Source organism: Panicum virgatum, chromosome 6K (genome assembly GCF_016808335.1).
Source record: "Panicum virgatum strain AP13 chromosome 6K, P.virgatum_v5, whole genome shotgun sequence".
NCBI lineage: Eukaryota > Viridiplantae > Streptophyta > Magnoliopsida > Poales > Poaceae > Panicum > Panicum virgatum.
This window is the reverse complement of record NC_053141.1, coordinates 9372416-9394569: the sequence shown is the minus strand read 5'-3', so window position 1 is coordinate 9394569 and position 22154 is coordinate 9372416. Positions and strand designations below refer to the sequence as shown.

At 45.9% G+C, this 22154-nt stretch overlaps 4 protein-coding genes across 7 annotated transcripts; 2 read left to right on the top strand and 2 right to left on the bottom strand.

The window, feature by feature from the left end:
- Positions 1 to 8913: 8913 nt before the first annotated feature.
- Positions 8914 to 11687, top strand: LOC120711629 (CRS2-associated factor 2, mitochondrial-like). The gene is made up of 5 exons (XM_039997226.1): positions 8914 to 9432; positions 10141 to 10268; positions 10365 to 10590; positions 10699 to 10826; positions 11024 to 11687. Exons 1-5 carry the CDS (start codon positions 8940 to 8942, stop codon positions 11135 to 11137), a joined length of 1089 nt encoding a protein of 362 aa, XP_039853160.1. The 5' UTR covers positions 8914 to 8939; the 3' UTR covers positions 11138 to 11687.
- A 237-nt stretch (positions 11688 to 11924) lies between these two features.
- On the bottom strand, positions 11925 to 13599 carry LOC120711630 (fatty acid desaturase 4, chloroplastic-like). The gene has a single exon (XM_039997227.1). It carries the CDS (start codon positions 13163 to 13165, stop codon positions 12266 to 12268), a length of 900 nt encoding a protein of 299 aa, XP_039853161.1. The 5' UTR covers positions 13166 to 13599; the 3' UTR covers positions 11925 to 12265.
- A 926-nt stretch (positions 13600 to 14525) lies between these two features.
- On the bottom strand, positions 14526 to 18395 carry LOC120711628 (glucose-6-phosphate/phosphate translocator 2, chloroplastic-like). 3 transcript variants are annotated; one of them, XM_039997224.1, is made up of 7 exons: positions 18070 to 18395; positions 17840 to 17995; positions 16722 to 17215; positions 16413 to 16638; positions 15684 to 15906; positions 15190 to 15403; positions 14526 to 14897 (listed from the first exon to the last, which is right to left on the bottom strand). In XM_039997224.1, the coding sequence occupies exons 3-7, from the start codon at positions 17208 to 17210 to the stop codon at positions 14886 to 14888; spliced, it is 1164 nt and encodes a 387-aa protein (XP_039853158.1). In that variant the 5' UTR covers positions 17211 to 17215; positions 17840 to 17995; positions 18070 to 18395; the 3' UTR covers positions 14526 to 14885. The 3 variants fall into 3 exon arrangements, with proteins under 3 accessions (XP_039853158.1, XP_039853159.1, XP_039853157.1); XM_039997225.1 differs by lacking the exon at positions 17840 to 17995 and having other exon boundaries at positions 16722 to 17212; XM_039997223.1 differs by lacking the exon at positions 17840 to 17995 and having other exon boundaries at positions 18070 to 18393.
- Positions 18396 to 19113: 718 nt separating this feature from the next.
- Positions 19114 to 20802, top strand: LOC120713893 (glycine-rich protein 1-like). Of its 2 annotated transcripts, XM_039999858.1 has the most exons (4): positions 19115 to 19625; positions 19708 to 19917; positions 20009 to 20089; positions 20206 to 20802. In XM_039999858.1, the coding sequence occupies exons 1-4, from the start codon at positions 19511 to 19513 to the stop codon at positions 20244 to 20246; spliced, it is 447 nt and encodes a 148-aa protein (XP_039855792.1). In that variant the 5' UTR covers positions 19115 to 19510; the 3' UTR covers positions 20247 to 20802. The 2 variants fall into 2 exon arrangements, with proteins under 2 accessions (XP_039855791.1, XP_039855792.1); XM_039999857.1 differs by having other exon boundaries at positions 19114 to 19625; positions 20009 to 20802.
- The last annotated feature ends 1352 nt before the right edge of the window (positions 20803 to 22154 follow it).

Sequence of the window (22154 nt, the reverse complement as noted above, 5' to 3'; positions counted from 1 at the left end):
TGTCCCCAAGGAGGGAATCCAGCAGGCGCAGGGGGTGATGTTGTCATATTGTATCCTCCCCGGAAGATGTATGCTACCATGCCATGGGTGCCACCGGCGTCAAATGCAACAAATCCGGCATGGGAGCATGAAGGGATATGGATACAGTGTTTCCCAATGCCTTATCCTCCACATTATCAAGGGGAAAGCTCCAGGGTGCCCGTGCATGATCGATTGGGACCACGCTAATCTGGCCCAGTGCAGCAGAGTGCACCGGTCAGACCGGTCTCACCAGAGGCCGGGCCAGGTTCCTGCTCCAAGATTCGAGTATCGCATCAAGGAAAGAAAGAGGAGCAGAAGCCTGTTGCTGATCCAGAGAAGCCTAAAGCCGATATTATTCAAATCGGTGAAATCAAAGTGCCCATAAAAGACACAGGCAAAAAGCCGATGGATATTGAAGAATTGGCTGATGTTCCTTCACAAAAGCCGCTCATAGCTAATGATCATGAGGCCGGTAGCAGCAAGAGCGCAGCAGATAAGTACCATCAGCCTAGGTGGTGCCCTTCGGGTTCAACTCATACACAGAAGAGGAAATTGCAGTGCCTTCGTAATAAAGAAAAGAAGGAGCAGGAGAAAGAAAAGATGAGGGATGAGGACTTCAACAGATGCAGGCCCATGTTCCCTCAGAGCAAGGTGTGGAAGGTCAAGACAGCTGATCAGCCAGCCAGACCGGTCAGACCGCCGCAGCCGACCGGTCAGACCGGTCAGATAGACCGGTCAGATCGCTCTGACCAACCGGTCAGACCGGTAGAGCCTACTACAGAGCCAGCAACCGAATCAGCACCGCCCATTTTGGTTACTTCTATAGACGAAGCCCCAGCAGTTCCTCTGACAGCAGAAGACGAGGAATTGGTGGATTATGAAGCGTCTTCGGAGCGTACCAACTTGGAGATTAATGTGGTGCACTTGTCTTCGGATTACTTCATGGTTCCGGAAGAGGATTTGGCTCATCTTCAGTTTGGGCCCCGTGAAGCTGTGTTCCAGAAGCCAAGCGAGAAGGACAACCATCTGAAGGCTCTTTACCTGAGGGGACACATCAATGGGAAGCCGGTGACTCACATGCTAGTGGATGGTGGGGCCATTGTAAATCTTATGCCCTACTCGCTGTACAAGAAGCTCGGTGGCCAAGACGAGGACTTGATCAAGACAAACATGACGGTCAGTGGTGTTGGAGGGAGCGAGCCCCTTGGCGCCAAGGGAGTTGCTTCCATGGAGCTCACCATTGGGAGCAAGACGCTTGCTACGGCTTTCTTCGTCTCGGAGGTGCAAGGTAACTACAATTTGATTCTTGGGAGGGATTGGATTCATGCAAATCAGTGCGTTTCTTCTACCTTGCATCAGTTTCTTGTTCAGTGGATCGGCGATGAGGTTGAGATTGTCAATGGGGACACTTCATCCTTTGTTGCTTTAGCCGATTCGGATTCTATTAGTGCACACGACAACATCAAGTGTTTATCGGGCGTGGATCTGTCCGATTATGATTTGATTAGTTGCACTAAGGATGGTTTTGTTTCTGCTGTACTAAAGCCGATGGATAATCGGCTAAATCATTTAATGTAAATCAGATGAGTACAACAAAAGCTCCAGAGGCGACCGGTCAGACCGCTTGTGCCGACCGGTCAGACCGCTCAGAGCCTACGGTCAGACCGGACACCCCGACCGGTCAGACCGGTCCAACACAGAGTGGTTACAGCAGAGGCGAGATCAGTATCGGGCGCGTACGAACGATATGTGTGAAGCCATTGAAGATTCTAATGATCTAGACAAGCTGGGCCAAGGGTTTGCATCGGCCGATCCTTTAGAAAAGGTAGACATTGGTGATGGAACTATCCCTAGGCCGACCTTTGTAAACAAAAATTTATTGGCTGAATATAAAGCCGATTTGGTTAATTTATTGAAGGAATATGTTGATTACTTTGCTTGGGAGTATCATGAAATGCCCGGTTTAAGTCGTGATCTTGTTGAGCATCGTTTACCGATTAAAGCCGGTTTTAGACCTTATAAACAACCGGTTAGGCGTTTCAATCCAATTATTTATGACCGAATTAAAAATGAAATTAATCATTTACTTGATGCCGGATTTATTCGGTCTTGTCGTTATGCTGATTGGATCTCTAATATTGTGCCCGTTGAGAAAAAGGATTCGGGGAAAATTAGAGTGTGCATTGATTTTAGAGATCTTAATAAAGCTACTCCCAAGGATGAATATCCTATGCCTATAGCCGATATGTTGATCAATGAGGCTTCCGGACATCGTGTCATTAGTTTTCTTGATGGTAATGCCGGTTACAATCAAATATTCATGGCCGAAGAAGATATATCTAAAACGGCCTTTAGATGTCCAGGATTTGTCGGCTTGTTTGAGTGGGTTGTTATGACTTTTGGTTTGAAAAATGCGGGTGCTACTTATCAAAGAGCTATGAATTTAATCTTCCATGATTTGCTTGGTGTCATCTTAGAGGTGTACATTGATGATATTGTCATTAAATCGGCCGGTTTGGATCATCATTTAGCCGATTTGAGACTTGCTCTTGAGAGAATGCGCTGGTATGGTTTGAAGATGAATCCACTCAAATGTGCTTTTGGTGTATCGGCTGGAAAGTTTCTTGGCTTCATTATTCATGAGAAGGAAATAGAGGTTGATCCTAAAAGAATTGAAGCCATGAGGAAGGTTGAAGCCCCTACATGCAAGAAGGAATTACAGAAGTTCTTGGGCAAGGTAAATTTCTTGAGAATGTTTATATCTAACTTGTCCGGGAAGATCGATGCTTTTACTCCTATTCTTCGGTTAAAAGATGAAACCGAATTTACTTGGGGGGCAAAACAGCAAGAAGCATTTGAGAAGATCAAGATTTATTTGTCTTCGCCACCCGTACTCAAAGCACCTAGGAGAGGAGTACCTTTCAGACTTTATGTGGCTGCTGAAGACAAGGTTATTGGGGCTATTTTGACTCAAGAAACCGAAGGGAAGGAGTATATCATTACATATTTAAGCCGACGACTTATTGATGCGGAGACGAGGTATACATTTATTGAGAAGTTGTGTTTGTCTCTTTATTATGCTTGTACCAAATTAAGGCATTATCTACTATCTAGTACTTGCATAGTAGTATATCAAACCGATGTGATCAAATATATGTTACAAAAACCAATTTTGAGTGGTAGAATCGGCAAGTGGGCTTATGCTTTCGTTGAATATGATTTGGCTTGTGAACCTTTAAAATCTATGAGAGGCCAAATTGTAGCGGATTTTATTGTTGAGCATCGGATTAATGACAAGCATGATCTAGAAGTCGGCTATATTACTTGCACACCATGGAAGTTGTACTTTGATGGATCGGTTTGTGATGATGGTCAAGGGATTGGTGCTGTTCTTATTTCTCCGAATGGTGCTGTTTTTGAATTTTCAAACCGATTGGAAGAAGAGTGCACAAATAACCAAGTTAAATATGAGGCTCTTCTATTTGGCTTGGAATTATTGCAATCCATGGGCGTGAAGCATGTTGAAGCCTTTGGATTGGAGATTCTCTTCTGGTGGTGCAGCAAGTATCTAAGGTATGCCAGTGCTGTAATGGTTCTCTAAATGCATATCTTGATAAATGTCTCGATGTTATTTCTTCCTTCGATGAATTTATTATCAAACATATTTCGAGGCAAGAGAATGGAAAGGCAAATACTCTGGCTCAGCAAGCATCTGGCTATAATGTTACGAAAATATATTTCAACATTCACAAGCCGATGCAAACGAAAGCCGAGTGTCTGGTTCTAGACGCACCGGTCCGACCGATTAGCGAGACCGGTCTGACCGCCCAGACCAGTCTGACCAGTCCAGATACCAGTCTGACCGGTGATGCAGCTGCTGGTTCTGATTCGGCCAAAAAGGATGATTCAATTGTCTCGGCCGAAGCCCAGGATTGGAGATTTCCTCTTATATCGTATTTGAGGGATCCTAGTCATGGTGCAAAGAGAAATATTCGGCGTTTGGCTTTCAAGTACGTTTTAATTGACGATGAACTTTATCGTCGAACTGCCAAAGATTTGCTTCTCAAGTGTTTAGACTCAGATCAGGCCCGGGTTGCTATGGGTGAGGTTCATGAAAGTATTTGTGGTACTCATCAATCGGCTCCCAAGATGAAGTGGTTACTTAGAAGAGCCGGTTTCTATTGGCCCACCATGCTATCCGATTGTTTCAAGTACTATAAAGGATGTGAAGAATGTCAGCGGTTTGGTGATTTGCAATTGGTGACTGCTGCGTTGATGCATCCTATTATTAAACCATGGCCATTCCGAGGTTGGGGGTTGGATTTCATTGGACAAATTAATCCTCCATCTTCAAAGGGGCATCGCTTCGTGTTGGTTGCTACGAATTATTTCACTAAATGGACCGAAGCGGTTCCTTTGAAGAATATGACACATAAGGAGGTAATTGAGTTTATTACTGAGCATATTATTCCTAGATTCAGCATTCCACAAACTTTGACAACGGATCAAGGTTCTTCATTTATATCAAAAGAGGTGCGTGCCTTTGCCGAATCTTACAAGATTAGGTTGCTCAATTCATCTCCATACTATGCTCAGGCCAATGGGTAGGCCGAGTCTAGTAATAAGATTTTGATCAAACTTGTCAAGAAGAAGATAGAAGAAAATCCTAATAGGTGGCATGAAGTGTTATCCGAAGCATTATGGGCTCATCGTATATCTAGACATGGTGCTACTAAGGTTACTCCTTTTGAGCTTGTGTATGGTCAAGAGGCCATTTTACCCGTTGAGGTAAATCTGGACGCATATAGATTGGCAAAGCAAAATGACCTCTCCGCTGTTGATTACCATAATTTAATGATGGATAATATTGATGAGGTGACCGACAAGCATTTGAAGGCTTTGAAGGAGATTGAGAAAGACAAGCTTCGGGTGGCCAGAGCTTACAACAAAAAGGTAAAATTTAAATCTTTTCAGGTTGGGGATCTGGTTTGGAAGACAATTTTGCCTCTTGGGATGAAAAGCAACAAGTTTGGCAAATGGTCGCCAAGTTTGGCAAATGGTCGCAAAGTTGGGAAGGTCCATACAAGATTATCAAAGTTATCTCCGGTAATTCGTATATGGTGGAGACGGTGCAAGGTGAGCATCTACCAAGGGCTATCAATGGGAGGTACTTGAAGAAGTTCTATCCTAGCGTATGGCAAAGTGCATGAGTACGAAGATGGCCGGTATTGGATATCGCCCTTAGTTTTATTTTTTAGACTTGTATGCTCTATGTAAAACATGTACATCAGGATAGTTCTTGCTTTTTGGCTTGTGAAACTCACCAAAAAGCAGGGGGCATATGTTGACAGCCAATTCTGGCAGTTCAGAGGCCGACCGGTCTGACCGGTCGGGCCGACCGGTCTGACCGGTCTGTCCAGTTGTAATCCGAGTAGGCTTCGTTTTATTTTAAAAATTCTTGTATAAACCGACTTGGAGAGGGGTACGACTTCCCCGGCCTATAAATATAAAGGCTAAGGCTGATTGAGGTTATTCCCAATCGAATCAAATCAAAATATCGCATTACTTTTTGTCTCTCAAACTCTAGCCTTTTCCAACCCTAGATTGCTTTCTTCCTTCGTCTCTACGGCGTGTGAAGACGTTCTAAGTGGCCTGCCGACCTCAGAGCAACCCTACGTTCACGAGCTCCGACGGGGTCCCTCCCGAGCTCGCTGTTATAGGTATTCGCGAGTTCCCTGCCTGCACCGGTCAGACCGGTCCGCCCAGGGTTTTCGCTGTGTTGATCGTTTTGACGATCGTCGCGCGTTCTAGCGCATTCAGGTGTGTTTTGGCGTAATTCTGTTTCAACACTTCTCCTATCAGGAATACACCTCAAACTCTTGTTATATTGCTGCACCTCCCCCTTAGAGAGTTGTTTTCCACAAAGTTTATCAGTATGACCAATGATCCCACAAGTATAACAGAAATCAGGAAGAAACTCCTACTCCAAAGGGCACCACAAAGGTTTCTTATTTTCTCCAGCAAACACAGTGACTCCCCTTATCAATGGCAACCTGATGTCTAACCTGATCTTAATACGGAGAAACCACCCCACCGCCAAATTATCATCATCCGCCCCCACATCCATAAGAACCCCGATCTCCTTACCAATTATCTCCCCCGTCGCCTTCTTCATCATTCCAAAAGGGAGCTTCAAGACACGAACCCAAATTGGAATGAAAAAGAACTCCATCTCTTCTATCGTCTTGGAAGGGTCAAAATCAGTCATCACCACCAGATCCCTCCCAAACATCCATGGTCCTTCCTCCAGTGCACGTCGCTTCCCCGACGCCTGACGAAAGGTGAAGAGAAAATGATTCTCACCTAGGTCTTTGCAAGCAACCCCCTTGATTGGGCACCAGATCTTCCCGAGTGCGCTGGCCAAGCCATCTGCATGGACCAATTTCTCCGCGAGAACCTTCTCGACGGCCAGTGGTTCGACCGATCCACCCTGTCCTCCAACATCCACCTCCACTCGAATGCCTTTCTTCTCTGCCGCCGACAGGTTCATGCGACCCAGCAGCCCTTCCACTTCCTCCATCCCGTCACCACCGGATCACAGAGATGTGAAACCCAAGGAAAACCCGACGACCAGGGAGGCTAGCAGATTTGGTCTAGGCTCCAAAAGGAGATCTCAACGTGGACACAAGCGTGGGATGGGACGTGGACTCGATGATCAGATCCTACGTGGGATCAGATCGTGAACAGGAGGCACGAAAATGAAGAAAAACTAGAGGAAACCCTAGTCACCATAACCCACCCCGAGTCGCCTAGGAACCCTAGGCGGCCGGAGTTTAGAGAGTGAGAAGCTTAGTCGGCTGTAGGATTGCCGATTAGTCCACCAACAGCTCATTGATGAGACAGCATATCCTATCAGCAGTCGGAACGCCTATACACTACTATAAAAAAATTATTAACTGTGGCCTTTAAAAATAACCTTGGAGGCGAACACAACTTTTAACCGAGATGGTCATTTCTTGTTAACCAAGTCAGTTAAAAAAACTGCCTCGCAAAATAGATTAACCGAGGCGGTTTTCTTATTTACTGAGATAGTTTTTTACAACCGCCACGGTTAATCATTTACAGAGACGGATATGTATAAAGCTTCCGCCTCCACAAATCAAGTCTAGCCGACGGCCCACTCAACCCATCTCAATCTCTCTGAGTATATATATAGGGCCCCTTTTGGGGTTCCCTCTCAATCTCTCTCCCTCTCTCATGCTCCACAGCCGACTCTTCTCCAACTTCTCCTCCCCCCTCTCAATCTCTCCGCCCTTGCCAGCCGCCCTCCCTCCCGCCGCTCCTTCAACCGCGAGCAACAGCGGCGTGCCGAGCCCACGCACCCAGCAGGCCGGCGGCGGCCGAGGTGGGCGCTGGCGCGAGCGAGCACCATGAGCAATAGCGGCGTGCCGGGCCCACGCGTCCAGCAGGCTAGCGGCGGCCGGGGTCGGCGCTGGCACGGGCGAGCTGAGGCTGCAAATCTAGAGGAGGCGGCACGTCCGAGGCCGGGGTAGGCGGATCTGACGGCGGCGCGTCCAAGGCCGGCGGATCCGGCTGCGGGGCGTCTGAGGCCAGGGTAGGCAGATCCGGCAGCGGCGCGTGGGGCCCTACGTCCTCCTTCGGTGGTGGCGAGCTCATGCCGGGGAGCGGCGGATCTGCCTTCGACGCGGCGGATCCAGCGACGTGGAGGCCGGATCTGGCGAGCGTGGACACAACGGCAGTGGCGGCGCGGCGGATGGGCTTAGCAGGCCTCTGGTTGGGCTCACTGGGTCTGTCCATTAGGTTTTTTTCTTTTTTTTTTAATTTTTTATTTGATTAACCGAGGCGGGCATGGAAACCGTCTCGATTAATGCCAGATTAATCGTGACTATAGCTCTAAGGCTGTTGCAAAAATCGCCTTGGTTAATGACTTTTGCCCGCCTCGGTAAAGTTTTGTGTAGTAGTGATATGGGGTTGATCATCGATGTCTAACTGCTCGGTGGGGTTGCTGCTGACATGTATAAAGTTCAATTTGTTATTAACTATTAATATTAAATAAAATAATGAATTCCACGTTAGAGACTACTCCCTCCGTCCTAAAATATAATGCATTGAATGGTTTAAAATTTGTACCCAAATGTGAGGCATAGAGTTTTTTGGGACAAAAAAGGCATGCTAATCTTCTTAGTTTTGGTGCTAGTTTTGTAAAGAAATCAATTATGGTGGGCCAATGGAGTAGAAAAGACATACTAATTTTCTTGATTTTGGTGCGAGAAGCTGAAAATTAAGCAATTAATTAATTGAACAATGCAATAGTGGAGGATACATATATCTTTTCTCTATCTCCATAATCTGCTTGAAAAAAACTCAAGACGCCCTGCACTTTGGAACGGAGGGTGTAGGCCCAAATTTTTTTCTCCGGCCTAAATAAGGTCGTGTACTAGCTTGACCAAAGATTTTTTTTTAAAAGACCAAAGACCATTTTTTTTCTTGATCCAAAGTAATGTGCCCACCAAACTTAATGTTTTGGCCACGAATCCAAAGTTTCTTCAAAACAAAAACAAAGTTTCTTCAAAAAAGAAGAGGCAAAGTTTCTTCTCACGGATCCAGAGTGTTCTTTCCTGACTCCACAACTTACTCCCCTGACTCCAGAGTTTCTAGATGCAAATCAAAAGTATTTCTCATGAGCTCCAAAATGTATCCCACCAAATCCTGAATCATAGAACTTGTAGATTCTGTTCTTTGGCGCTAAATCGGACGTCGAAAAGGGTTTCCGGTCTGTTCGGTAGTGATTCTTGCTTGTATCTGGACCGAACCATGCAAACTGGGGGCCCACGAAGCCCAGCTCGGTCTTCGTCTTCCATTCTTCCTCCTCTCGCTCCCAACCCAACAGAAAAAAAATGTTTCTTTCTCGCGAGCTTCTCCTCCCACGGCGGCGCCCCAACCAGGGCGCCCAGGCCCTGGCCGGCCGCCTCCTGCGCTCCTCCTCGTCCCTCTCCGACCCCGACGACGATCCACCGTTCACGCGGATCCCGACGCGCCCTCCTCGAGCGCCCTCGCCGCCGCCGAAGCCTAAGGCCCTGGCGGGCAAGATCATGCCCGACGAGCCTGCGCACTCCGACCTTCCCTTCGACTTCCGGTACTCGTACTCGGAGACGGACCCGGCGTGGAGGCCCATCGGGTTCCGCGAGCCCGCCCGGTTCTCGCCCTTCGGCCCCGGCCGCCTCGACCGGCCCTGGGACGGTGTCGCCGCGGCGCGAGGCGGCGGTGGGGACGGAGGAGGAGGTGGGAGGAGCAGGGAGGAGGTTCTTGGGGAACCGCTGTCGGAGGAGGAGGTGGCGGACCTGGTGGAGAGGTACTGGCACAGCGACTGCTCACGGCAGATCAATTTGGGTGAGTTTTTGCTGCTCCCAGTACTAAAATGTCGTGTCCATCTGAGACTCTGAGTGGTGACGCTTTATGTTAGAAATTATCAAACCTATTGTTGGTTAGTTGTTTGATTAGGCCCAGTTAAGTGCCATTTTGTGAAATGGGATGTGTAAAGAGAGATTGTTTACTGGCAAGATAGTTGGTAGTGGTTTCAAAAGATTGCTCATGTTGTGCGAATGCTCATGTGCGAACAGTTCGATCAACAGCATTTTGATCATCGTGTTTGAAACTCTGGATGATATAATAGTTTTTTTAGTGAAGTGTTCTTTTGTCGGGGCGAAATGTGCAAGGAAAATTTGTTGTTCTTGGCATGTAGGGGAAATGGTGTTTGGTTGCTGTTTCCTACTTTTCTCTTCTCTTGAGTAGAAAAGATCAAAATATGCAGTATATTTCTAAACTTTGCATGTTTTGATCATATAGTGTAGAATCAAATTTGCATTCTGAACAATTAATATCATGGTTTCGTTAAATCTTAATATAATATAAAGCATTGTAATGAACTCTAAATTTTATGTTGGGATCGATGGGTTGCATTGCATATAAAGAATGTTAGCAGAATATACCGGTTCAGTGCTGCATCTGAATTTTTATCAGTCATGTAGATCAAGGACATTCCATTTATCTTAGACAGATTTTCATGCTATATGAATATATGATGTTTCGCGCTCCCAGGAAAAGGTGGTGTAACGCACAATATGCTTGAAGACATCCACAACCACTGGAAACGTGCAGAAGCTGTGAGGATCAAATGTCTGGGAGTGCCAACACTTGACATGGACAACATATGCTTCCATCTCGAGGTCATAATATGGTACTGCATGCTTGAGAATCTAGGACCTGTACTCTTCTATCTGTGCCTATTTGTCATGTCCTCATGTGGAGTGCACATTGTGCAGGATAAAACAGGTGGCAAAATCATATACCGCAACATAAACATCCTCATCCTATATCGTGGTCGGAACTATGATCCAAAGCAGAGGCCTGACATACCATTGATGTTGTGGAAACCATTAGCTCCGATTTATCCTAGGCTTGTGCAACATGTTGCTGAAGGGTTGACTTTCGAGGAAACAAAAGAATTGAGGAACAGAGGATTGAATTCTCCACCACTTACGAAACTGAGTAAGTTGGACATTATTTGAGAATAATTATATAAGCTCACTTTCCCATAACATGGTTCTGTGACGAGTTACCGTTTCATCAAAGTTTTAATCTTTCTGTCTTGTGCAGCTAGGAATGGTGTCTATGTTAATGTTGTTGATAAAGTGAGAGAGGCCTTTAAGACTGTCGAAGTTGTCGGACTAGATTGCTCTCATGTCGGGACTAGTGACTGCAAGAAAATTGGTGTGAAGCTGAGGGTAAGTTCCTAGTTTTTGCTGCTGTGTTATACATGCAGTCATTTCCAACTGCATGCCCCCTAAATCACTTACGTTGTTTCTTTCCTCATGTCTTTTTTTACAAAAAAAAATGCGTCTAGAAATATTACTGTCTTAACCTCTAGTTCGCAAGCCATAGAAATTTTGATGGTTGTTTGACTTATTTTTCCATTTCGCAGGATTTGGTGCCCTGTATACCCATATTATTTAAAGATGAACAAATTATACTTTGGAGAGGGAAGGTTAATCAGGAGCATTCTGCTTCAGATCAATGCACTTCCAGACCACAATGATGGATGCTAGCATCTGCCGATGCCCATAGAAGTTGCTAGCACAAGCTGCTTTGATGACTTCCCCTAGATGTGATCTCTGAGAAATTACATGGGAACAGTTTCCTTATGACAGGAAATACAAGGAACTGAAGCTGGATCATGTTGGGCATCTACATTTTCTGGGTGTTGTTTTCCTGCAAAGATGCAGTGCCGCAGGATAAGAGGATGGGCCCAACTTGAGTGCAGATCAACAAAAGCTTACAGTTTCCATATGCAGCATCATCTTCTCAACAAGAAAGTGATGTGCTATTAGCCTACGATCACTGGTACCTCCTGCTGTGGGATCAGTATCGTTAGTCTTCCATCTTCTGTGCTCAACTTTTTGTTCTATTGCTTTGGCTGTCTTGAATCTTGATGGAAATCGGCATGTGAGAAATTGGGACTGAGCAGATTGTGTAATCTGAGTCTCAACAAGGTGTTTGGATTGGTACGGGACATGTTTGTGGAACACTGTGAGGCACAAACATTTCAGTATACTGAATGAGAGAATTCTGTTATGTTAGAAAGAAAATCAGCATTGTCTGTATGGCGGCTACCATGCATGTGATCCTGACAAAATGTGGATCATCTCAGACCACTCGTTTGAACGTGGCTTGGCTACCTCTGAACTTTCTGATGGGCAGACAAAAGAACTCTGAAATTTCTAGAGCACACCGCTGTGAGCCTGTGATAACACAAAAGATTCGCACCACAAAATACAGAACCTCTAAAATTTCAACCACAAGAAAACTGTTGGCAGGGGAAATTCTAGAGCAAGAAAAGGAAAAGCATTCCGAAAATTATCGAATTTCAGATAGCACCAATCTTTCTCTTTCTCAGACCTAGCTAAAGGATTACAACACAAGCTTTACACAAAAGAGGAAAAAGGAAAGAATATATATTGTCGGGATTAATCCCTGAAAAGAAAACTAAAATTGTCTTTGAACTGTGTTTTTCTCCGGTCTAACTTACTAGTACCATGATTGATCCTCCAAATAAGAACTGTCTTGGAGTCTTCAATCCCATCAATTAGTTAAGATAACAAAAGTCCCATTGATTGAGATCAGCATTCTTGTATACTTCCTCTATGTGCGATGCAATTGCGCATGATCAGTGCATACCGTCAGAGCTGATGCTCGCCGTCTGATGTGCCGAACCATCATCGCCGGCGGTGGCTGTGGCGGCGCCATCGGCTCCGGTGACGACCTCCATCCACGAGGCGTCGGTGTCGTCCCACGACCGCGGCCGGATGCCGGTGCGGAAGTAGACGATCATCTCCAGGGCCTCGAACACCCTGTACCTGTCCAGCACCCCGTTCCACATGCCGCTGACGATGCAGTAGTTGGTGTCGTACGGCCGGCGGTGGTGCGCGGCGTGCTGCGCGCGCGACACGAGCACGCCGGCGCCCTGCAGCGCCTCGACGCCGGGCGGCAGCCGGCGGCGCGTCTCGTGCGCCCACGCGTGGAACTGCTGGCTGAGCACGACGCAGGCCGCGAAGGCGCCGGCGAAGGCGTGCGCGGCGGGCGGCGCGCCCGCGGCGGAGAGCGCGGCGTCGGCGGGGGCGAGCGCGAGCGCGTGCAGGTTGTTGCAGGGGTCCCGGCGCGTGATGGTGGACGGGTGGCGGTGGTGGCCCTGGAAGGCGGCGATCTGGGCGGCGAGCACGGGCGTGGAGGCGTCGCCGTAGTTGTCGACGAGCCAGTGGTAGACGCCCGTGGCGAGGTCGGCGAGGGAGTAGGCGGCCGGCGCCGCGGCGAGCGGCGCCGCGGGGGAGCCCGCGCCCGCGGCCACGAGGGAGGCGGAGGTGGAGAGGGAGGAGAGGATCGCGGCCGAGCCGGCCAGCGTCCACGCGCGCTGCGGCCACGTCGACCGCAGCTCGTCCGGGCCGGCGCGGGACGGGACGGACAGCGATGGTGGCGGCGGCGGCGTCGTCGTCGTCGTCGAGGCGGCCTGGCACGGCGGCGGCGACCGGCGCAGCGGCGGGAGGTGGCAGCGCGGGGTGAGGGTGTACATGGCTGCTCTCGATCGACGTGGGATGGAGCTCTCGAGCTGCTAGCTGAGGTCTGTGTCAAACTGGAACGGCAATGGAGTTGGAAGTCTCCCGTGCGTTGCCTCTCGCTGAAATTTAAAAGGGACTGAAAAGGGCAGGGCAGCTGTATGGTTCTGCAGGGATCAGATTATTATTGTGCATGTTATGTATACGTGTGGTGTGATGGGGATATACGTGGGGAGATGGAAGGCAGAAGATGATGGCCAAGGACTTACTGTATATTCTTAGGTTGGAATAATGTAATTGTGAATAAGAAAGAGAAGTGGAATACCATCTCTTTTTTTACCTCTGAATAATAGTTCAGCACAGTTTTTTCGTTCCCTATGTTTTGGGTTTTAGAAGTTTTATAAATATTATATATAGAGGTCCAGTCCAACAATGACAAGTATGCTTGAAAATGCAACACTGAATTACCTGTTACCAGCGCTTACTCATTGTGTAGAAATGAATGATCAAAGTGTATGTTGAGAGGGTGTCTTAGGGACATTTGTATTTTAAATGTGCAGCAATAGTAATGCCCCCTCCCCCCCCCCCTAACATTTTTACCTCGCATTTTGATTTGAAAATTTTCAAATTTTACTCAAATTACATACATGTTTTTACTAACAATTAGTTAAATTGAATGATCCATAAAAGTTGCATCAACATATTTGTATTTTAAAATATTTTAGAGATGGTGCCAATTTATTGCCAGCTAAGGACCTAAGGTTAAAATCTAAAGAGAAACTGAAGTTCGATATACGCACTTTTTAGTAACTTTTCAAGCCAACATATCCAACAGTCCAACTCCCCCCCCCCCCCCCCCCCCCCCCAAATAGAATTTTAAAAAAAAAGGAATATGCACTAACCGCTAAGGTGGGAAAATACCAAAAGAGCGGACAGAAACGGTGTCCTGACGCCACGTGGCTCAAAAAGTTCGCACAGCAAAGCTGAAGTAGTGAAGTGTGTGGTCTCTACAGAAAGGTCGCCTTGTCCAATTGCTGGCCATGTAATGGAATGGAAACTGGAGCCTGGAGGCATCAACCTCAGACCGATCCATTGCGGCATTGCAGCTACAGCCGTATCCACAGAGGCAATGCAGCTTGGGCAGCCGCCAGAAAGCTGTAGAAAGGAACGGCACAAACGATTTTACAAATCTATTTATGTTTCTTCAAAAAAAATCTATTTATGTTACGGCCCTTAATGGCTTCAAAACTGGCACTGAACTCTGCTAAATACTACTTGAGTTCTAAAATTGCAATAAGTTGTTCATTATATTGCAATCTTGATGATTGTAGTTCAGGCAATGCTCAATTGGAGGTGAAGCACGGGGGTTCAAGCAAGGAACTCTGCTAAATGTTGGAATGCATAAAATCGAATTAAATCCTGATCAGTACAAACTATTGAAACCGGGATTTGGACGACCGATTATATACCCGGAAAGAAACAGCATCGGCGAATTCCATTACAGTATTATTCAGATACACTCAACCACACTTGATGGCCTCTGGATTTCAGTTTGCGCTCGTTCAACAAACATGGACAGGGAAACAGCAGCCAGTCATCCATTATTAGACCTCATATGGAAACCTAACCCTATATCTACATGATACTTGCACAAGCAAAACTGGATTCATTGCTTGCCACTGATTCTGCAGAGACGTTCATCATCCATGGCCCACTGATCTTGCCAAAGTTTCAACCTCATGCCTTCGCCTGCAAGAGAGCGCAATTTTGGCAGGGAGTTTAGCGCACATATCACTGGATGGATTGAAAGTTTCTGAGATTGAAAGGTAGGATAAAACAACTAAGCACATCGAGAAAGTAAATTATGCCAACTTTTGCACTTGTTTATCATGGACCACACATCTGTTCAGTGTTAACACAGATTGACTAGTGAACCTAAACACTACACATAAATGACGTTTTTCTTAGTTCAGAAAACAATGATCATTTCAGTCTATACATGAAAGCACAACCACATGGAAATCTTAAGCAGCCAAATTACCTGAGAGTACAGGAATGTGCCAAGGATGGCAATGGCAGCTCCTAGGGCATTGACAGGGCGGACAGGTGTGTGGAAGATGATGATTGACGAAACAATCACTGATATACGCTTCATTGTATTGCCAATGCTAAAAGTCAATGGAGAAATCTGATCAAGTGACATGTAGGACACTTGGTTGTACAAGTGGTAGAACACGCTCTGAGCAGCAACCCACCTACAAAATTCAACAGTAACACATTAGAAATAATATCAACATATACAAAATTGTGATATGAGATAGCCATAAATCCTGACACTGATCCAGCATAATTTATCAGTCCTTCATTAGGACAACACTGAAGTCTAACATGCATATGCCCAACAGAAAGTAAAAGAAATAGTCGTGTAAGTAAGTCTCCCTATTAAAATAACATGAGGACCGTTTCAAGCTACCTACAATCTACAATATGACAACTATAGAGGGAAAAATGTAAGAATATAAACTTCTTGTTTACCAGATAACATTGGGGCCAACTTCTGCAAGAGCCTTTTGCCAACCAGCAGCCCACATTTGGGGGCCCTCCATAGCAATAGCAAATGGAGTCAGTATGACAAGGGACATTATTGACAGGCAAGCATAGTAATTCATGCCACTGACGGACTTCCCCTTCATGCCCCTCTTTGAGAAGATGTTGCGGAAAACAAAAGCAAGGTTGGATATCATAGCACCCATAAATCCTGGTGGGAGGAAAACGGTTTACATTAACATCAAGAAAAGGAGAACAGTTGCTTCCCCTAACAAGAAAAAGACTGTTTAAAAAAATGTAAACCTGTCCATAACTCCTATTTTGTCTCTCTCTTAAGCTTAAATATAGGCATGAAACTTCAGGAAGAAATGGGAGAAAACGGACATCAGCATGCTTCATCTGTTAGAAACGAGATAAGAACATGCATGTGTAACTTTTCTCCAACTGGTTTCGCAGTTAACATTCTATCTATCGTTCAGTTTTTATTCAAGTCATGATGAGTTTCATAGAAAGTATCAAAATCTAGAAATATATCATAGAGCAAAAGAGTAATTTCACAGATCAAATTTCTTCAAAACCAATTGGAACTGACATCCTTATTTAGCTTTTAGTTAAATGGCAGTTTCTAAAATTTAACCTTTAAACTAATATTTCAAAAAAACACATTAATTTCTAAGTAACTGGAACAGAATATCCAAGAACCAAATTTATACTTACCAACCATATTAAAATTTAGCTCGGTTACAGCAGCAAGAGCACATCCACCAATGATTGGAAGAAGAGAAAGATAGACAGGAACAGGGAATGTCTCTCCAAGGAGGAACCTCGACACCAAAACACTGAACGCAGGTTCTGCACTTTTAATTATGTGTGTGAATGACACAGCCACCTTAGACATGCTGACCGTTGCAGCAACATGACCAATTGTATGTGCCACAGCAACCTTCATGAATTAATCACCAAATTCAGTAACACTCTTCCATGGAAATACAGCAAATAAGGACAGATCTGAAAGAATCAACTCACCGGGAAAAGAACTTTCCAGAAATCTAGGTCGGTCTTGGGGGCCTCAACAAGGCGGGTGGCCCATGAGAAAAGCATCATTGCAGAGCCACAGGCGAGGGAGAGTGTGGAGGTGAGCCAGGGGTACGGAAAAGCATTGAGAACCTTCTTGTTGTAAATGTTAAATATCACATTGAGCGCCCACCAGGTTGCGAAATAGATGGAGATTTTTAGCTTCTGTGCACCTTCCGACTGTACCGGCACCACCTCAGTCTTGGACTCCTTGTCATCAGCAGCAGAAGCTGCGCACCGGAACTCAAGTGGCTGCCTCCGAGGCTTAAGCTCGGCAGTGCGCGGACCATCTAGCGGTGCAAGGTAGAGTGGTCTGAGGGAGGATACCACATATTTTGAGGGTTTGAGACTGGAGATGGTTGGAATTGAAGCTGATTTTGAGCGCAGGCTGAAGCCTGAGAAGGCTGCAGGGGCAGGAGAGAGCCTCACAGAGGGTATCATGACTTCTGCAGATCAAGAAAGAAGGTTTTAGATGGCAGTATATGAAGTACACATAGAAAGTGACAAAAAAGCTTGGACTTTTCCCCGAAGAGTTGAACAAAACAAATTCTGATGTTCCTCTGAATAGAAGTTTTATTTGAGTTTCAGATGAATGCATCAGCGCTATGCAGAAAGTGACATGAAATTTTTCCTCAGAAGACTGCTTCAAAGAAATTTTAGATATTTCTTTGGTCAGAATTTTTCTTTTAAGTAATAGCAGGAATGAATTTACCATGTAGAATCCAAGCATAGCTTTTCTTTACTCAACAAGTTGTAAGTTTCTCAGTACTGCAGAATTCTACACGGCAAAGCCATCACCTTCTAAAATCCCACCGATGAATCCCCATACGCTAACTGCTAAAATTCTGGATGTGGACAAATTGCATCCAGCACATCGTTTTCGAGTTGTAATCCACACGTAAGGGTGTCACCTTTATTCTTGCAAAGGCGCGAACACCCGTGATCTATTCAGGCAGATTTCGCATGCAAAAGCACCCACCCTTTTCAGTTAATACCCACAGGCACAAGGGAAAGAAAGATTGCCTTTGGGTCACTGTAAAAAAAAATGGACGAAAAAGGGGAGAAATTACTAAGGTGATGTGGTGCACAGGTATAGTCAGGTACTCAGGTGTTATAGCGGCGAGGAACCGGCCATGGCAGGTCGTGGCCGCCGGCACGGAAGGCAGCGGCAGCGGTTCAAACGGCGGCCGGCGGCACTCCCAAAGGGGTAAAAGATCATCCACTGGCTATGCAGATTAATAATACAATAAAAATAATAATAAAGGGGCAAACTTTGCAGGATCAAAAGAACGGATCTTACCTTTCCTCCCGCAAACCAACCAAGAACACCTCTCAGGATCAAGAACGGCAACACCGCTCCCCGGGATCAATCCGCCCGGCTCAAATCAGAACAAGAACAGCTGACGACGGCGTGGACTTTCGCGAGGGGTTGGAGGCGGGGGCGGAGCCTCTGGATATATGGTGGGCGGGGAGAGCCGGGGATCGCACGGGGCGGCCCTTGGAATCTGAGATAGGAATTCGGAGATCACAAGGAAGAGGCGGAGGTGGCACGAGGAGTGGTTCGCCTCCGGCGAGTCGCGAGTATAAAGGGGAGAAGGTGGCGGCTTGGTAGGTGCCGGTGCGCGTGTCTTTATTTTTTTTATTTTTTCCTTTCTAGAGGTTTAGTTAGGATGGAGAAGTACGGGGGCGGTGCGCGTGTCTTTGTTTTTTGTTTTTTCCTTTCTAGAGGTTTAGTTAGGATGGAGAAGTACGGGGGCGTTTATGCAAACAAGTGCCTTGCGCGCGCGCGTAATTTATTTATTCGTTTTTGTTTGGTAATATAAGTTTATATAGAGATTTGTAGTAAATATAGAGACAAATGAATATATATAAATAGAAATAGAATATTTATTTTTAAAATAAAAAAGGTAAAAAAATAGTAGCTAACTCAATCTCGCCGTCGAAGGCGGCCGGGAGCGGTCCTCGGACATCTCCTCACCATACAATGCGCGACTATCATGCCCGACTTGCGGCACTGCGGCGTACCGAAGCGAGGCCGGGTCGCCCACCGGTGACGGCATGAACTCGCCTCGTGGCTCTTCGGCCTAGCTTCACTACCATCGTTGCAGTAGAACGCACACCCATTCGGAGGCCACCAAAATTACCGGTCGAGAGTTCTAGATTCAGATACTCCCTCCATTCACTTACGATAGATATATTTGCGCATGGCACAATAACCAAGGACACCAAGTGTGCTTATCAATCTAATTAATCACATTAGCCATCTCAGCCCACATTCAAAACCAAGGACTCCTCGTTTCTGCAGCCCACCGTGAAAACCAACGGACTGCTGCCGCCAACGACTGCTGCCGCCGACGAACGCTGCCACCAACGAACGGACTCTGCTGCCGCCAATTCTCTTCCACGCCAAAAAGTTTTTCTGCGCGCCATGTTTTTTCCTCGCCGGCACCAATTCCTTTCCTCCGCAGCTCAATTTTTTTGCCATCTCCTGATCAAAACGACGCGCCCTATGCCTAGGCTTCCAATTTCTGTCTTCCGCCTATTTTTTCTCTTCCACCCGCGCCAAATTCTTCTCCTCTCCGTTTGATTTTTTTGGCATCGCGAGATGAAAACGGCGCGCCCTAATGCCCGGGCTTCCCTTCAAAACTTGAGCAATGCATCTATAAATACTCCACCATGGATTAGAAGTAGTCTGCAACTTTTCCCCTGCCTTCTTCTAGCCTCGACCAATTTCAGTAGCAATGATGCCCCATGGGTTAGACCTCAATGCCGAGCCTCCTATAGACTGGGATGAAATTAGCGAGTGGGAAGGGCCTGCATATGAACTCGATTATGACTTGGTGTGGACTGATGAAGGTATTGGTTCTTGCTTGTTAGGATTTGGTAGATTCTAGTTTCGTTCATGTTTCTAATGACATCTGATGATTTCTTGCCGTAGGTGCCTCGCAAGAAGAGCAGTCTGGTGGTAATGGAGAAGGTGGTGGACGTGCAAGAGCTGCTGGACAACGGAGAGCCAACGTAGCTGCTGGTGATGGGTCTGCTGGACAACAACGATCTGACGAAGCTGCCGGGGCTGTTGGACATGCAAGAGCTGATGGAGGACCTACTGGACATGATGGAGCTACTGACGATGGAATAGCTGCAACAGGTAACTTAATTCCAGTGGCAACTCGCTGATTCATTAGGATCGGTTTCATGTTTTAAGCTCGATCATGCCTGTTTCCTCTATGCATGAACAGGTTTTGTCCCTGCTGCTGATGGAGAAGGCACTGGACAAGGACGATCTGACGGAGCTACTGCTAGTGGAACAGCTGCAGTGGGTAAGTACCTACTGGATGTTCATGTTTTTAGCTTCAAAATGTTTCCTCTTTATGCATGAATGTCTTGCCGACTTATTAATCATGTTCATGCTTTCATGGTTTTTATTTCTTGCAAGTTCCAATGGTAGAAGGAGGAGGTACTACTCCGATGAATTAAAAATTGCCATTTATCTAGAATTGTTGGCGAAGACAGATCCTCCTGTCTTGCATCATGGAGTGTCTAGGCAAGTTGCAGAGAAGTTTGGTGTGCCTCGCTTGGTTGTGCAGAGAATATGGCGCTCTGGACAGGACTATGGTGGGATAACAGATGTTAAAAACAAGCTTGTTAGAAATTGTGGTCGCAAAAGAATAGAACTAGATATGGAAGCGATCAAAGCCGTGCGGGCGAGGCAGCGGCGGCGGCAGCGACGCGGCGGTGGCGGGAAGGCAGCGGCAGCGACACAGCGGCGGCGGGGACGACGGCAGCGGCAGCGACAGCCGCGAGTCGCCGGTGCACTCCTGAATGGGTCTGGAGAGATGTGGGCAACTGATTTTAAACATCACGGAGCCAAAGCGGAGGGATGACACCGTTGTCTCTTCATTCGGGGCGCCGGAGTTATTGCGAAGACGAAGCGGAGCAGACGGCGTCGTGGAAACTCGAGGTGGAGCCTAAATATATCGATCATATATGAATTTTTCATTTTTGGTAATATATCTATCATAAGTGAATGGAGAGAGTATTTTGCAGTGACCGAATGGAGAGCTGATGCGTGGACCATTCATGTCTCAAGGCTTCAAAGATAACGATGGCATGGCCAATCGCATGCACCGTCAATTTAGGATCGAATGGTGGGAATCTTTTTTACTGACGTGGCCAGTCTGCCCTTGCGCCGACTTTCGGGGCTATCATATATAGAAATTAGGGCCGTGATTAGATTAAAAAATTTTATCCCAAAAACATCACATCAAATATTTGCGCACATGCATGGAATACTAAGTAAAATTTATTTACAAAACTTTTTATACGGGTAGGTTGTAAATCGCGAGACGAATCTAATGAGCCTACTTAATTTATGATTTGCAACAGTGATGCTACAGTAACCGTTCATTAATTATGAGTTAATCGTGAATTAAGTATGCTCATTAGATTCGTCTCGTGATTTACAATCCATCCGTGCAAAAAGTTTTATAAATAGATTTTATTTAGTACTCTGAAATAGCAAGATTCTTTTTCATCTATAGCCATCGAATTGCGATCGGACGACCCAATTTTTTTTGTCCGACGTGGACCTATCGGCAAGCCGTCGTCCTTCGGGGCTATCATATATAGAAATGTCTTTTGTAGGGAGACCAGACGTCCAGACCATAGTTTTTGGAGCACATGGGTTTGGGGTTTTAGGGCTGGTGAGGCATGCGCTTCATGTGAATGGGCTTGAAAAACTTAAGAATATTTTTTAGCGGAGAGTGTTTACATTAACTAACAGAGTAATACAACTATGGTTTAAAGCTGCCGACACGCTGGGCGGAATGCCTTCAGAAATAAAATTAGAAAATAATTCTCTCCTACAAATCTGCCCTATTGGTGAGCCACTCCATTTGTACTTTGAGACTTTGGAGCGCTGAAATATTCGCAGCATCTTTTTTGCTTTTTCTATGATGAAACAATTGGTGGATCGATTTGGAGTACAATCATTGAGAGCGAGCTTGTACCGTAACCAAATAATTTGATTCCAGTCAAATAAACCCTTGTAGACTGAAAGGGCTCTGCTATGCCCACTGAAAACTTATAAATTGATTGGTGGTATAATCTAAATTAGCTTATGCGTTAAGTTCTTGGTAGAATTCTAATTATATTTGTGTTCAATTTAAGATATTTAGGACTCCCTTTTACGGAGTACGTGCCTTATGTAATATATGTGCTTATACGTGTTTAAAAAAATGTCTTTTTTGTTTTATTAGGACAAGCCTCTGACCAACAGGTGCTCCGTCAGAACATACCTATTATGACACAAGCTTGATGTCATTAGATTCATTATTCAAAAATACTTCCAAAAGAATACAAATTATATCATAATAAAAATATAAT

What these genes read in the sequence shown, in the direction of transcription:
- LOC120711629 (XM_039997226.1), top strand. Translation starts at nt 8,940, where the DNA reads ATGTTTCTTTCTCGCGAGCTTCTCCTCCCACGGCGGCGCCCCAACCAG. An exon ending in CTCACGGCAGATCAATTTGG is followed by an intron (nt 9,433 to 10,140) that starts GTGAGTTTTTGC and finishes TCGCGCTCCCAG; the next exon opens with GAAAAGGTGGTGTAACGCAC. An exon ending in AAATTGGTGTGAAGCTGAGG is followed by an intron (nt 10,827 to 11,023) that starts GTAAGTTCCTAG and finishes TCCATTTCGCAG; the next exon opens with GATTTGGTGCCCTGTATACC.
- LOC120713893 (XM_039999857.1), top strand. Translation starts at nt 19,511, where the DNA reads ATGATGCCCCATGGGTTAGACCTCAATGCCGAGCCTCCTATAGACTGG. An exon ending in CTTGGTGTGGACTGATGAAG is followed by an intron (nt 19,626 to 19,707) that starts GTATTGGTTCTT and finishes TTCTTGCCGTAG; the next exon opens with GTGCCTCGCAAGAAGAGCAG. An exon ending in CGATGGAATAGCTGCAACAG is followed by an intron (nt 19,918 to 20,008) that starts GTAACTTAATTC and finishes ATGCATGAACAG; the next exon opens with GTTTTGTCCCTGCTGCTGAT.
- LOC120711628 (XM_039997224.1), bottom strand. Translation starts at nt 17,210, where the DNA reads ATGATACCCTCTGTGAGGCTCTCTCCTGCCCCTGCAGCCTTCTCAGGC. An exon ending in GCTAAATTTTAATATGGTTG is followed by an intron (nt 15,907 to 16,412) that starts GTAAGTATAAAT and finishes TCCTCCCACCAG; the next exon opens with GATTTATGGGTGCTATGATA. An exon ending in GTTGGCCCCAATGTTATCTG is followed by an intron (nt 15,404 to 15,683) that starts GTAAACAAGAAG and finishes TGAATTTTGTAG; the next exon opens with GTGGGTTGCTGCTCAGAGCG.
- LOC120711630 (XM_039997227.1), bottom strand. Translation starts at nt 13,165, where the DNA reads ATGTACACCCTCACCCCGCGCTGCCACCTCCCGCCGCTGCGCCGGTCG.